This window comes from Palaemon carinicauda, chromosome 21, assembly GCF_036898095.1.
Source record: "Palaemon carinicauda isolate YSFRI2023 chromosome 21, ASM3689809v2, whole genome shotgun sequence".
In the NCBI taxonomy this organism is placed as follows: Eukaryota; Metazoa; Arthropoda; class Malacostraca; order Decapoda; family Palaemonidae; genus Palaemon; species Palaemon carinicauda.
In genome coordinates this window covers 122602845-122616872 of record NC_090745.1, presented here as the reverse complement: position 1 = coordinate 122616872, position 14028 = coordinate 122602845, and the positions used below count along the sequence as shown (strand labels likewise).

General features: G+C 40.6%; 1 protein-coding gene across 1 annotated transcript in view; it reads left to right on the top strand.

Moving 5' to 3' along the window:
- The first annotated feature begins 9539 nt into the window (after positions 1 to 9539).
- LOC137615114 (protein masquerade-like) overlaps positions 9540 to 14028 on the top strand; it is a 22449-nt gene continuing 17960 nt past the window's right edge. The window contains exon 1 of the mRNA XM_068344745.1: positions 9540 to 9615. Coding sequence (XP_068200846.1) covers positions 9540 to 9615 — 76 coding nt within the window. The remainder of the gene's footprint in view (positions 9616 to 14028) is intronic.

The following is a 14028-nucleotide window of genomic DNA, read 5'->3' as shown; positions in this document are numbered from 1 at the left end:
ATGGCTTCCTGCTCTCACACTCTTGTTGTGAGAGCTCCTCCACCCATGCACAGTCAACCCTGCCAGATGTATGATGACTCCCACACACAGAGCACTCCGTTGCCGTGCGGGAGCTACCACAAGCTGCCGTGTTTTGACACGGTGTGTCAGCCTCCGCAACACACTGTGGTTACCGCCACTCGCCAGCAGCAAACTAGTCAGGCAGGAGTTGAGGCTTCCCCACACATCTTTGGTTGTTGCCAACTCACAAACTGTCATGCAGTTACATGACGTTGCCTTCTGGTCTGCTACTTATACACCAGTGCTGTATGTCCTCACGCTCCTGTTGTGGTTGATAGTTCAGTTTTTGACAGTTCACAGACTGTCAAGCAGTTTCATAACGTTGCCTTCTGGTCTGCTGCTTTTGCACCAGTGAAACCCTCACTGAGAGAACTTAGCTTTTCTCGGATATGGTTCCTGTAGATGAGAAAGTGCTGTTCTCCCTCCTTCTGATATTCCCTTGAGGACTCTGTCATTTGGAGAGGAGCCTTAAGCTGCTTAGCCTCCTATGGACTTTTATTTAAGCATAACATGCTTCCAGGGAGGGTAAATGGTTCCGCTTCAGTCGCTAACCCCGTCTGTTGCCACACCTGCTCCCATAGACCTTGAGCTTTGTTGCAAGACATGCAGTCCAAGCTTAGTCCTTGATAGAGGATTTTTTTTTTTTTTTTTTTTTTTTTTTTTTTTTTTTTTTTTTATACGGAGTCAGTGTGTCACTGGGAAGACGTTCAACAACCAGCAGAGGTGACTTGTTGTGACGCAGTGCGGCAACCTCAGCAACTCGATAAGGAGTTGTCTGTACTAACCAGACAGTCTAGACAGTTTCGGGTTGTCGCTGTACTTCCTCGCTTCCCCATGGTTGACAGTTCACAGACTGTGCAGCAGTACCATGATCTTGTGTCCGGCTCCGTCAGACGACTGGCTTTTAAGAGCTCCCACAAGTCGTTGCTGTCTGGAGAATCTCAGATGGACTATGGACCTGACCAAGGAACTGGGCCTCCTGGTCAATTTAGAGAAGTCCCAGCTCGTCCCATCCCAGACCATTGTCTACCTGGGTATGGAGATTCAGAGTCGAGCTTTTCGGGCTTTTCCGTCGGCCCCAAGGATCAACCAAGCCCTAGAATGCATCCAGAGCATGCTGAGAAGGAACCGATGCTCAGTCAGGCAGTGGATGAGTCTAACAGGGACACTTTCATCGCTGGCCCTGTTCATCGAGTTAGGGAGACTCCACCTCCGCCCCCTTCAGTATCATCTAGCTGCTCACTGGATAAAGGACATGACGCTAGAGACGGTCTCAGTTCCTGTTTCCGAAGAGATGAGGTCTACTCTTACGTGGTGGAAGAACAGCTTTCTTCTCAAGGAAGGTCTACCTTTGGCTGTTCAGAACCCCGACCGCCGTCTCTTCTCGGACGCATCAGACACGGGCTGGGGTGCGACATTGGACGGACAGGAATGCTCGGGAACATGGAATCAGGAGCAAAGGACACTTCACATCAATTGCAAGGAGTTGTTGGCGGTTCATCTGGCCTTGATAAACTTCAAGTCCCTCCAGCTAAACAAGGTGGTGGAGGTGGACTCCGACAACACCACAGCCTTGGCTTACATCTCCAAGCAGGGAGGGACTCATTCGAGGAAGTTGTTCTAGATCGCAAGGGACCTCCTCATCTGGTCAAAAGATCGAAAGCTCACGCTGGTAACGAGGTTCATTCAGGGCGATATGAATGTCATGGCAGATCGCCTCAGCCGGAAGGGTCAGGTCATCCCCACAGAGTGGACCCTTCACAAGAATGTTTGCAGCAGACTTTGGGCCCTGTGGGGTCAGCCAACCATAGATCTGTTTGCTACCTCGATGACCTAGAGGCTCCCGTTGTATTGTTCTCCGATTCCAGACCCAGCAGCAGTTCACGTGGATGCTTTTCTGCTGGATTGGTCCCATCTCGACCTGTATGCATTCCCGCCGTTCAAGATTGTCAACAGGGTACTTCAGAAGTTCGCCTCTCACAAAGGGACACGGCTGACGTTGGTTGCTCCCCTCTGGCCCGCGAGAGAATGGTTCACAGAGGTACTGCAATGGCTGGTCGACATTCCCAGGACTCTTCCTCTAAGAGTGGACCTTCTACGTCAACCTCACGTAAAGAAGGTACACCCAAACCTCCACGCTCTTCGTCTGACTGCCTTCAGACTATCGAAAGACTCTCAAGAGCTAGAGGCTTTTCGAAGGAGGCAGCCAGAGCGATTGCCAGAGCAAGGAGGACATCCACTCTCAGAGTCTATCAGTCTAAATGGGAAGTCTTCCGAAGCTGGTGCAAGGCCAATGCAGTTTCCTCAACCAGTACCACTGTAACCCAGATGGCTGACTTCCTGTTACATCTAAGGAACGTAAGATCCCTTTCAGCTCCTACGATCAAGGGTTACAGAAGTATGTTGGCAGCGGTTTTCCGCCACAGAGGCTTGGATCTTTCCACCAACAAAGATCTACAGGACCTCCTTAGGTCTTTTGAGACCTCAAAGGAACGTCGGTTGTCCACTCCAGGCTGGAATCTAGACGTGGTCCTAAGGTTCCTTATGTCATCAAGATTTGAACCTCTCCAATCAGCCTCTTTTAAGGACCTCACATTAAAAACTCTTTTCCTCGTGTGCTTGGCAACAGCTAAAAGAGTAAGTGAGATCCACGCCTTCAGCAGGAACATAGTTTTCACATCTGAAACGGCTACATGTTCCTTGCAGCTCTGTTTTTTGCTAAAAACGAGCTTCCTTCACGTCCTTGGCCTAAGTCGTTCGAGATCCCAAGCCTGTCCAACTTGGTGGGGAACGAACTGGAGAGAGTACTTTGCCCAGTTAGAGCTCTTAGGTACTATCTAAAAAGGTCAAAACCTTTACGAGGACAATCAGAAGCCTTATGGTGTGCTATCAAGAAGCCTTCTCTTCCAATGTCTAAGAACTCAGTTTCTTACTACATCAGGCTTCTGATTAGGGAAGCACATTCTCATCTGAAGGAAGAAGACCTTGCTTTGCTGAAGGTAAGGACACATGAAGTGAGAGCTGTGGCTACTTCAGTGGCCTTCAAACAGAACCGTTCTCTGCAGAGTGTTATGGATGCAACCTATTGGAGAAGCAAGTCAGTGTTCGCATCATTCTATCTCAAAGATGTCCGGTCTCTTTACGAGAACTGCTACACCCTGGGACCATTCGTAGCAGCGAGTGCAGTAGTAGGTGAGGGCTCAGCCACTACATTCCCATAATCCCATAACCTTTTTAACCTTTCTCTTGAATACTTTTTATGGGTTGTACGGTCGGCTAAGAAGCCTTCCGCATCCTTGTTGATTTGGCGGGTGGTCAATTCTTTCTTGAGAAGCGCCGAGGTTAGAGGTTGTGATGAGGTCCTTTAGTATGGGTTGCAGCCCTTTATACTTCAGCACCTAAGAGTCGTTCAGAATCCTAAGAGGACCGCTACGCTCAGTAAGGAAGACGTACTTAATAAAGGCAGAGTAATGGTTCAAGTCGTCTTCCTTACCAGGTACTTATTTATTTTATGTTATTTTTGAATAACTAATAAAATGAAATACGGGATACTTAGCTTCTTTGTTAACATGTATGCTGGTCTCCACCCACCCCCCTGGGTGTGAATCAGCTACATGATCATCGGGTAAGATTAATATTGAAAAATGTTATTTTCATTAGTAAAATAAATTTTTGAATATACTTACCCGATGATCATGAATTTAAGGACCCGCCCTTCCTCCCCATAGAGAACCAGTGGACCGAGGAAAAAATTGAGTTCTTGTTGACAAGAAGTACTTGAGTACCTGCTCACAGATGGCGCTGTTGTGTACACCCCCACCTGTATAGCGATCGCTGGCGTATCCCGACCGTAGATTTCTGTCGGGCAACAGAGTTGACAGCTACATGATCATCGGGTAAGTATATTCAAAAATTTATTTTACTAATGAAAATAACATTTTTATTACGGTATTTCTTCATCTTATCTTCGTTATTTTCATTTGGATTTGTGTTTATATCTTCGAATGTGGAAGGCCAAGGTTTGGGTGGATGGATGGAGTGAAGAAATCTCTGGGTGATAGGAGGATAGATGTGAGAGAGGCAAGAAAGTGTGCTAGAAATAGGAATGAATGGCGAGCGATTGGGACGCAGTTCCGGTAGGCCTTGCTGCTTCCTCCGGTCGCCTTAGATGACCGCATAGGTAGCAGCAGTAGGGGATTCAGCATTATGAAGCTTCATCTGTGGTGGATAACGGGGGAAGGTGGGCTGTGGCACCCTAGCAGTACCAGCCGAACTCGGTTGAATCCCTTGTCAGGCTGAGAGGAACGTAAGAGAGGAAAGGTCCCCTTTTTTTTTTCATTTGTTTGATATCGGCTACCCCCTTGGTACAGTATAAGTATCTGTAAGTTGGGGAGCTTCTGTATGTGATAAATCTAGTTGATGTGAACCTTAACATATCCTTCACTAATCTTTATTATAGTTTTCTGCATTTGGAAATTAAAGGATTATAGTTGTCGCATCCCATTGGCTTCCACTTCAGAATTGCCATGTTAAGCTGATTGTGTGTCTTGCCTTGTGTGCCAATGTTTTTCTTTTATGAACAAAGTCTTTAGAATATGTGGCAAGTTCTTGTGATATGTATTTGACCTGGTAAAGCATGTGACTAGCTTGTAATAATTAACACTTGTGCCATATAGGGGAAAGACCGAGTACGGGAGCCTACGTCCTCCTTATGAAAGGATGCCGATTTGCCAAATGTAACACTCATTATTCATTCAAAAGAAAATACAGTAATACTTTGTTATACATTTTTATGTTCTACTTATTCAGACTTTAAGATTTGATTCATAAATTGTGTTCTTCCTTATTTGTTTTAATAAGTTATTAGGAGCGATTTTGCTTGGCGTTTTCTGAGAGGTCCTGTGTGAGAAATTATTCGTAAGAAGATTTCTGTGTAAAGTCAGTTATGACTGTCTTGTATATTAATTCATATTTATCATGAATAATCATAAAAAGTGACCTTGTAATTATAAGCTCGAATTCAAGACTTCATATCTGTGTGATTTTCTAGTCAATATTTTCCTATGCTTAATGATGAATTAGATTAAATACTCTATACTGTAAATGGAATTCCTATTCTTATAAACATTCTGACTTTAAATCGTGTGTAACATTAACCCTTTTGCCCCCAGGCTATTTGGAATTTTCCAACCCTTAACCCCCAGGCATTTTTCTTTTTCCAAGCACATTTTGCAATATATATTATTTAAATTGCTCTAACAGCCTTAATTTTCATCATAGAGAGGTCAGGTGTCTCATTCTTTTGGAAAATGCCTGAAGTTTCTCAAAAAGTTATCAAAAACATGCAAAAAAAATGTAAATAGCAGTTTTTTTGCAAGGACGTACAAGTACGTCCATGGTGGTAAAGGGATGAGTTTTGTGAAACATACCAGTACGTCCATTGGGGGTAAAAGGGTTAAGACTCACTGGAGGTTGTGTCAAATTTTAAAATTGGAAAAAGTTTTCATGAATAGCTCAATGGCATTGTCTCAGGACACTACATTTAAAACTAATTTCTTTTTAAGTATGGCCTTGTATTTGGAGGTTAATTTTCAAGGCAAATAGTACCCTAGATCTAAACCATAATTGTACTTACGTCGGTAAAGTATTTGGCTGGACCATAAAGGTCTTTCAGACACATTGTAGTATAGAAATTCATATCTTTATAGTTCTCCTCACCAACTTGACCCCTCTGGTTATAATATGGCAAACTTACTTAACCCTAGTAAATACGAATACTGTAGACACTATTAATAGTAAATAGGAAAAATATAGTGGTAATGAATATACTAGATAAAAGAAATAAATAGGAAGAAACATAGTGTTAATGAATATACTCAATTAAATAAATAAATAAAGAAGTTGCAGATCAACAAAAAACACTAGATAAATAACCAGAAGAGATTAGGAAAGGAAAAAGGAATGAAGTGCAGATATATTTATCCCAGTTTAAGGATTGGAAGGAAGTGGAGATTATCACGACAAAGTCTAGTGCTGTTGTTTCTATTGCTAAGGAGAAGAGGGAGAGTACTGTACCAGGTTGCTTTGAAATTCAGTAAAAAAGCAACTGGGCATTTGTAGGAAAACACAAAAGGTTCTTGGTAAGAGTATCAGGGAATATGAGAATCACTTAGCACTCTGAGGTAAATAGCAATTCCAGTTATTTTTGTTTTTATAAATGAAATGTTACAGTCAGAAATTTTTATAGGTATGGTACATTATTGTCTTTTAAAAGAATTAGTCTCCAAATAAAATATCTTGATCAACTTACTTTCCTCAAAAAGTCGATAGATTTCGTGCCATTCTCCGGAACTTTGGGGAGAATTAAAGGAGGAAAATAAAAAAGTGTAGAAAGGTTTTTGCTTGAACTCCTGGTAGTTTGTAGTCTGAAATATTTATTCGTATATGTAAAGCATGTAGTCTTTGTTAATACTTGAAACTAAAAAAACTGCTTGATTATATGTGCTTGCTTTTATACTTCAAAATGCCATAGAACACAAAGCAAGAAGAATGCCAAAATATGAATAGTTTTAGTATAAAAAAGAATGATCACGGTGGTGAACATTACTTAATCATATACTCATTATCAGCTATAGTGAACAGAGTTAATTTAGACCCAATTTCATTAGAATACTTTCAAGTTTTATACTTTAATTAATTTCATTTCTCTTCTGTTTGTATCAACCACGATTACTACAAATTACAGTTTGTAAATTCTACTTGTAATATCTGTTCCTTGGCATTGAAGCATCATGTTTGTTTCTGTGGATATATTATTGTTTACCCCCTTTGATGAAGGGATTATCTAAATGGAAGACAGCCTGTGAATAGTGGTTTCCACATGCCCTTGCTAAATACACGACACCAACAAGGTGTTCGTGCGAGGGTTGTAACCTCTGCATTCCATGCTTTATCTTTCTCTAGTATATTTGGTAGATTTATATTAGAAAAGTGTAAGAAGGACCCTTTTCACCGGGCGTCACAGGTCTCTCCCCAGAAATAGATTTTTCCTTCGTCAAAATCCCTTTATTGTTTACCTAACTACTATCAGGGATGTATTCTAGTCGTGTATAGAATGTCGTCTTGAACCAGAAAGGATGTACAGTAGTATCCTTGAAATGATTTTTGTGTTCTCTGTCCATATAGACTTTGTTTGTATTGGTTGTTAAGGGTAGTTATAGCATGTAGTTTGTTTATATTGCAATTTCTTATTTTGTATTTCTTGAATAAAGTTTTGCTTAGATTTTAACTATAGTCAATTTTTCTTAGTGAGGGAAATTTGCACCGACTCGTAGGGTTGCCCTTTTAGCTCGGAAAAGTTTTCTGCACTCTGATTGGTTAGAATTATGTTGTCCAACCAATCAGCAATCAGGAAACTTCCCCGAGCGAAAAGGGCTCCCCTGCGAGTCGGTGCAAATCTGCCTCACTAAAAGAAATTGACAATAGTGCCTGTCATACTATTCTTATATCAATTTAATGGTTTTAAGGTTCGTCAGCTCATAAAGTCTTAGATATTTTCTTGTTGGGACCAATTCATCTTGTAAAGCACTAGTTTTATTTACATAAATGTAATAGAAAATGATAAATCCAGGAAATTAGACCTTAAACAAAATTTATGCTGAACCCTATCTCCATATTATCTCGTAACTATACTGTGTCAAGTTTAATACCATTACTGTACACTTGTATAGATGTACACTATATGTATATCGTATGTGAAAAAAAGTACTAAAAAGACATACTATACACAGTTTAAGTATATACAATTGATGAAGAACAAATCTTCTCAGACAATTAATTCTGTGATCTCATTAGACTATCCAATAATAATCATACACCAAAGCAACTTATATATTAATAGTTTAGTATACATTTGACAAGATTTGCAATTGATACGAATTGATGGTTGGATTTAGTCATTATTTACGATGAATGCTTAAAATTTCCCTGTCAATTTTAGTTGAAAATAGATTCTAGTTCTTTCTCCCATACATACCTGCTATTAGACATATAGTATTGATATTATTTAGCAATCTTTATAGGATTCTGAATTTTATTACATTGAAAGGAAATTTTATGTTGCGGAATTTTAGTGCTGTTAAAGAGGCACTATCTAGCAGCCAGAGGTACTCTAGGGTATGTATAAGGGGATTTCCTCTTTTTATTAAACCTCTAAACACCATCCTCCCAATAGTTTATCTATTGTTAATCAAAGTAATTTTAATAGAATATAATTAAACATTTGCAAAAAGAACAATTTTTCACTACCCTTAACCTAAGTGATTATCTCCATCAAATGACACCGAATGTGAGACTGAGCTGACAAGCAGGTCCATAAGTATTCATATCACTTATGCCATGAATACAGTAAGGAAAATACAGTATACTGTATACCTGTATATATATTTACCTATCATATGCTACGACATGGTGTGAATAGAATAAAACACCAATATGTATCACATACATACATATACCAAGGCACTTCCCCCAATTTTGGGGAGTAGCCGACATCAACAAATGAAACAAAACAAAAAAGGGGACCTCTACTCTCTACGTTCTTCCAGCCTAACAAGGGACTCAACCAAGTTCAGCTGGTACTGCTAGGGTGCCACAGCCCACCCTCCCACAATATCCACCTCAGTATCACATAATAGAAAATTAAAGAACAAAATATGTAATCCTGCTAAGTGTTCAGTGATTACCAGAGTTCTTACATGCATTATGAATAGGAAGAACAATCGGCACAAAAAGCAATTGCAGGCGTAACGCTTGCCAAAAAGTTAATGAACAAGGTACGTAATCCTACTAAGAGTGTAGTGATCACGAAAGTTCTTCCAAGTACAGTAGTACGAATAAGAAGAACAATTGATACGAAAAAGCAATCATTGGCCGAATATATAAGAGAAGTGGAAATAGAAGGTCCTAATATATGTTGATGTCATAAAGATCCCCAACAGCAGAAAGGAGGGAATTGAAATAGTAATAGCCAACTGCCATTATATGAAAATTTGGAAAATTTTTCATCTTCAACACAAAACCAGGAGTACCCTGTGTTTGTTGTAGGAAGTAAGAAAGGCGGGAAAATATGTAATTGAAACTTTCAAAGAGTAACAGAGGACACTACAAATACTGTGGGAAAGGGTATAATGATAAAGGTACCCATACGCTTAGTACACAAAAAAATGAAAGATAAAATGGAATTCATGAAGTATGAATCAGGGAAGTAGAAAAATGAAACTAAAGTTAGAGATACAGTATAGCTTTAAAACATGGTAATACCTACTATCTTTCTTAACATAGAGAACAAAAGGAATGAACGAATTAGAAGGAGTACAATTCTAAAAATGAATAGAATACTGGAACAACTTTGACTGCCATGTTGAGGGGAAAAACAAATTAATATGAAAAATAATGCACTACCACAATATCATAACATAATGAATAAGGGTAGTGTGAGAGATATAGTAGTAGAAGATCAAATAGAGAAGCATTATAAAGACGGATTTGGAGACAGTGGGATAATTTTATGTAAAACATACGAAATTCATGTGGAACTGAAAGATTGGTTTGCTAAAGAAACTGAAAAGAGCATATTAATTTAAAAAAAATGGCTAAGCTGAGATTCATTGAACGGAAGGGTATGAAAATATACTGTATGTACAGTACATTATATAAATTAATGAAGCACAACAGGGACAGTTATTATGATGAAGGTTTGACACTATGCTAGACCTGAAAAGTAAAAATAAAAAGGAGGATTGAGTTGTAAGTTATGTAGGGAAGCATAGAAAATTATACATACATACATGCATATACCAAGGCACTTCCCCCAATTTTGGGGGGTAGCCGACATCAACAAATGAAACAAAACAAAAAAGGGGACCTCTACTCTCTACGTTCCTCCAGCCTAACAGGGGACTCAACAGAGTTCAGCTGGTACTGCTAGGGTGCCACAGCCCACCCTCCCACATTATCCACCACAGATGAAGCTTCATAATGCTGAACCCCCCCAAAAAGAAGTAGCAAAATACATAATGAATGTAAGATTTAGAAATGCAGTATGTATGATAGAAAAGAAGTGCTGTTGGGGTAGATTATAGCTAATGGTGATGAACTGTCCGTAGGTATGAATGCATTGCATCTGCTCAGTTAGTTGCCTCATGGTTCAGAGCTGTGGCGCGAGCAACGAGGAACCAGGAACCACAGTAATGAAGGCAAGTACAATATACCAATCAATTGTAACGTCTTTCATAAGCAATATCTGTAAATCTTTGCCTTGGAAATTGTCTTATACTTTACAGGAAAACTTGTTTTGTATAAAACTGATGGGAGACCTCAATGAGAAAACATAGTCTAAAGATCTGTACAGGTTAGATGAAAGCCAGGAGCCACACATTTTCTGGAGATGGAAACAAACAAGGGATTATAGTTAGAAAATTATGTTCCTTTATGAGCACCAATTGGGTATGACATAGTGCCCTGTGTGTGGCGAGGATATGTTCTTTATAAATCATGTAGATTTATGTAGGGTTAAGTATAGAGGACGTTTGCGAAGCCGCTGGTCAGGCAGGACTCAACGTCGTAAATTGTGTTAAGTTGGGGAACGTTTGATTAAATGGATTTTTATAATTATTCCTGTGACATTCTCTTTCTTTAATTGCTATATGTAAGGGGTAATATAACTCAAGATTTAGTAGTGTGCAAAGATGATAATGTTCAGGAGTGTATAAGTTATAAGTCTATCTATCTATCTATATACCAAGGCACTTCCCCCAATTTTGGGGGGTAGCCGACACCAACAATGAAACAAAACAAAAAGGGGACCTCTACTCTCTATGTTCCTTCAGCCTAATCAGGGACTCAACCGAGTTCAGCTGGTACTGCTAGGGTGCCACAGCCCAACCTCCCACATTTCCACCACAGATGAAGCTTCATAATGCTGACTCCCCTACTGCTGCTACCTCCGCGGTCATCTAAGGCCCCGGAGGAAGCAGCAGGGCCTACTGGAACTGCGTCACAATCGCTCGCCATTCATTCCTATTTCTAGCACGCTCTCTTGCCTCTCTCACATCTATCCTCCTATCACCCAGAGCTTTCTTCACACCATCCATCCACCCAAACCTCAGCCTTCCTCTTGTACTTCTCCCTTCAACTCTTGCATTCATCACCTTCTTTAGCAGACAACCATTTCCCATTCTCTCAACATGGCCAAACCACCTCAACACATTCATATCCACTCTAGCCGCTAACTCATTTCTTACACCCGTTCTCTCCCTCACCACTTCGTTCCTAACCCTATCTACTCGAGATACACCAGCCATACTCCTCAGACACTTCATCTCAAACACATTCAATTTCTGTCTCTCCATCACTTTCATTCCCCACGACTCCAATCCATACATCACAGTTGGTACAATCACTTTCTCATATAGAACTCTCTTTACATTCATGCCCAACCCTCTATTTTTTACTACTCCCTTAACTGCCCCCAAAACTTTGCAACCTTCATTCACTCTCTGACGTACATCTGCTTCCACTCCACCATTTGCTGCAACAATAGACCCCAAGTACTTAAACTGATCCACCTCCTCAAGTAACTCGCCATTCAACATGACATTCAACCTTGCACCACCTTCCCTTCTCGTACATCTCATAACCTTGCTCTTACCCACATTAACTCTCAACTTCCTTCTCTCACACACCCTTCCAAATTCTGTCACTAGTCGGTCAAGCTTCTCTTCTGTGTCTGCTACCAGTACAGTATCATCCGCAAACAACAACTGATTTACCTCCCATTCATGGTCATTCTCGCCTACCAGTTTTAATCCTCGTCCAAGCACTCGAGCATTCACCTCTCTCACCACTCCATCAACATACAAGTTAAACAACCACGGCGACATCACACATCCCTGTCTCAGCCCCACTCTCACCGGAAACCAATCACTCACTTCATTTCCTATTCTAACACATGCTTTACTACCTTTGTATAAACTTTTCACTGCTTGCAACAACCTTCCACCAACTCCATATAACCTCATCACATCCCACATTGCTTCCCTATCAACTCTATCATATGCTTTCTCCAGATCCATAAACGCAACATACACCTCCTTACCTTTTGCTAAATATTTCTCGCATATCTGCCTAACTGTAAAAATCTGATTCATACAACCCCTACCTCTTCTAAAACCACCCTGTACTTCCAAGATTGCATTCTCTGTTTTATCCTTAATCCTATTAATCAGTACTCTACCATACACTTTTCCAACTACACTCAACAAACTAATACCTCTTGAATTACAACACTCATGCACATCTCCCTTACCCTTATATAGCGGTACAATACATGCACAAACCCAATCTACTGGTACCATTGACAACACAAAACACATATTAAACAATCTCACCAACCATTCAAGTACAGTCACACCCCCTTCCTTCAACATCTCAGCTTTCACACCGTCCATACCAGATGCTTTTCCTACTCTCGTTTCATCTAGTGCTCTCCTCACTTCCTCTATTGTTATCTCTCTCTCATTCTCATCTCCCATCACTGGCACCTCAACACCTGGAACAGCAGTTATATTTGCCTCCCTATTATCCTCAACATTCAGCAAACTTTCAAAATATTCCGCCCACCTTTTCCTTGCCTCCTCTCCTTTTAACAACCTTCCATTTCCATCTTTCACTGTCTCTTCAATTCTTGCGCCAGCCTTCCTTACTCTCTTCACTTCTTTCCAAAACTTCTTCTTATTCTCTTCATATGACTGACCCAATCCCTGACCCCACCTCAGGTCAGCTGCCCTCTTTGCCTCACGTACCTTGCGCTTTACTTCCACCTTTTTCTCTCTATATTTTTCATACTTCTCTATACTGTTACTCTGCAGCCATTCTTCAAAAGCCCTCTTTTTCTCTTCCACTTTCACCTTCACTCCTTCATTCCACCATTCACTGCCCTTCCTCATGCTGCCTCCAACAACCTTCTTGCCACATACATCACTTGCAATCCCAACAAAATTTTCTTTTACTAACTTCCATTCCTCCTCTAAATTACCAGTTTCTCTTACTCTCACCTCATCATATGCCATTTTCAACCTTTCCTGATATTTACTTTTTACCCCCGGTTTTATTAGCTCTTCAATCCTCACTACCTCCCTTTTACATCCACCTACTCTATTCCCCCACTCTTTTGCTACAACTAATTTTCCTTCCACCAAAAAATGATCAGACATACCGTTAGCCATACCCCTAAACACGTGCACGTCTTTCAATCTTCCAAACATTCTTTTAGTTACCAACACATAATCCATTAATGCCCTTTCTACTACTCTTCCATTTGCCACTCTTACCCATGTATACTTATTCTTATCTTTCTTTTTAAAGAAGCTAGCACCTATTACCATCTCTTGTTCAACACACATGTCTACCAGTCTCTCACCACTCTCATTTTCACCTGGTACGCCATACTTACCAATGACACCTTCTACCTCTCCAGCGCCCACTCTAGCATTTAAGTCACCCATAACAACTACATAATTCCTTCTACCCAGTCCCTCTACACACCTAGTTAAATCATTCCAGAACTCATTCCGATCTTCACTTTTCTCACTACCTGGCCCATACGCACTGACAAACGCCCAACATTCCCTACCCAACCTAACCCTTACCCACATTAACCTAGATGATATCTCCTTCCATTCCACTACTTTACCTGTCATCCATTCACTCAGCAATAACGCCACACCCTCTCTCGCTCTTCCCCTTTCAATCCCAGACACTCTACCAGACATTTCACCAAACATCACTTCACCCTTTCCTTTCATCTTTGTCTCACACAAGGCCAATACATCCATCCTTCTACTTCTAAACATGCTTCCAATCTCACATCTTTTACTCTCTATCGTACTACATCCACGCACATTTAAA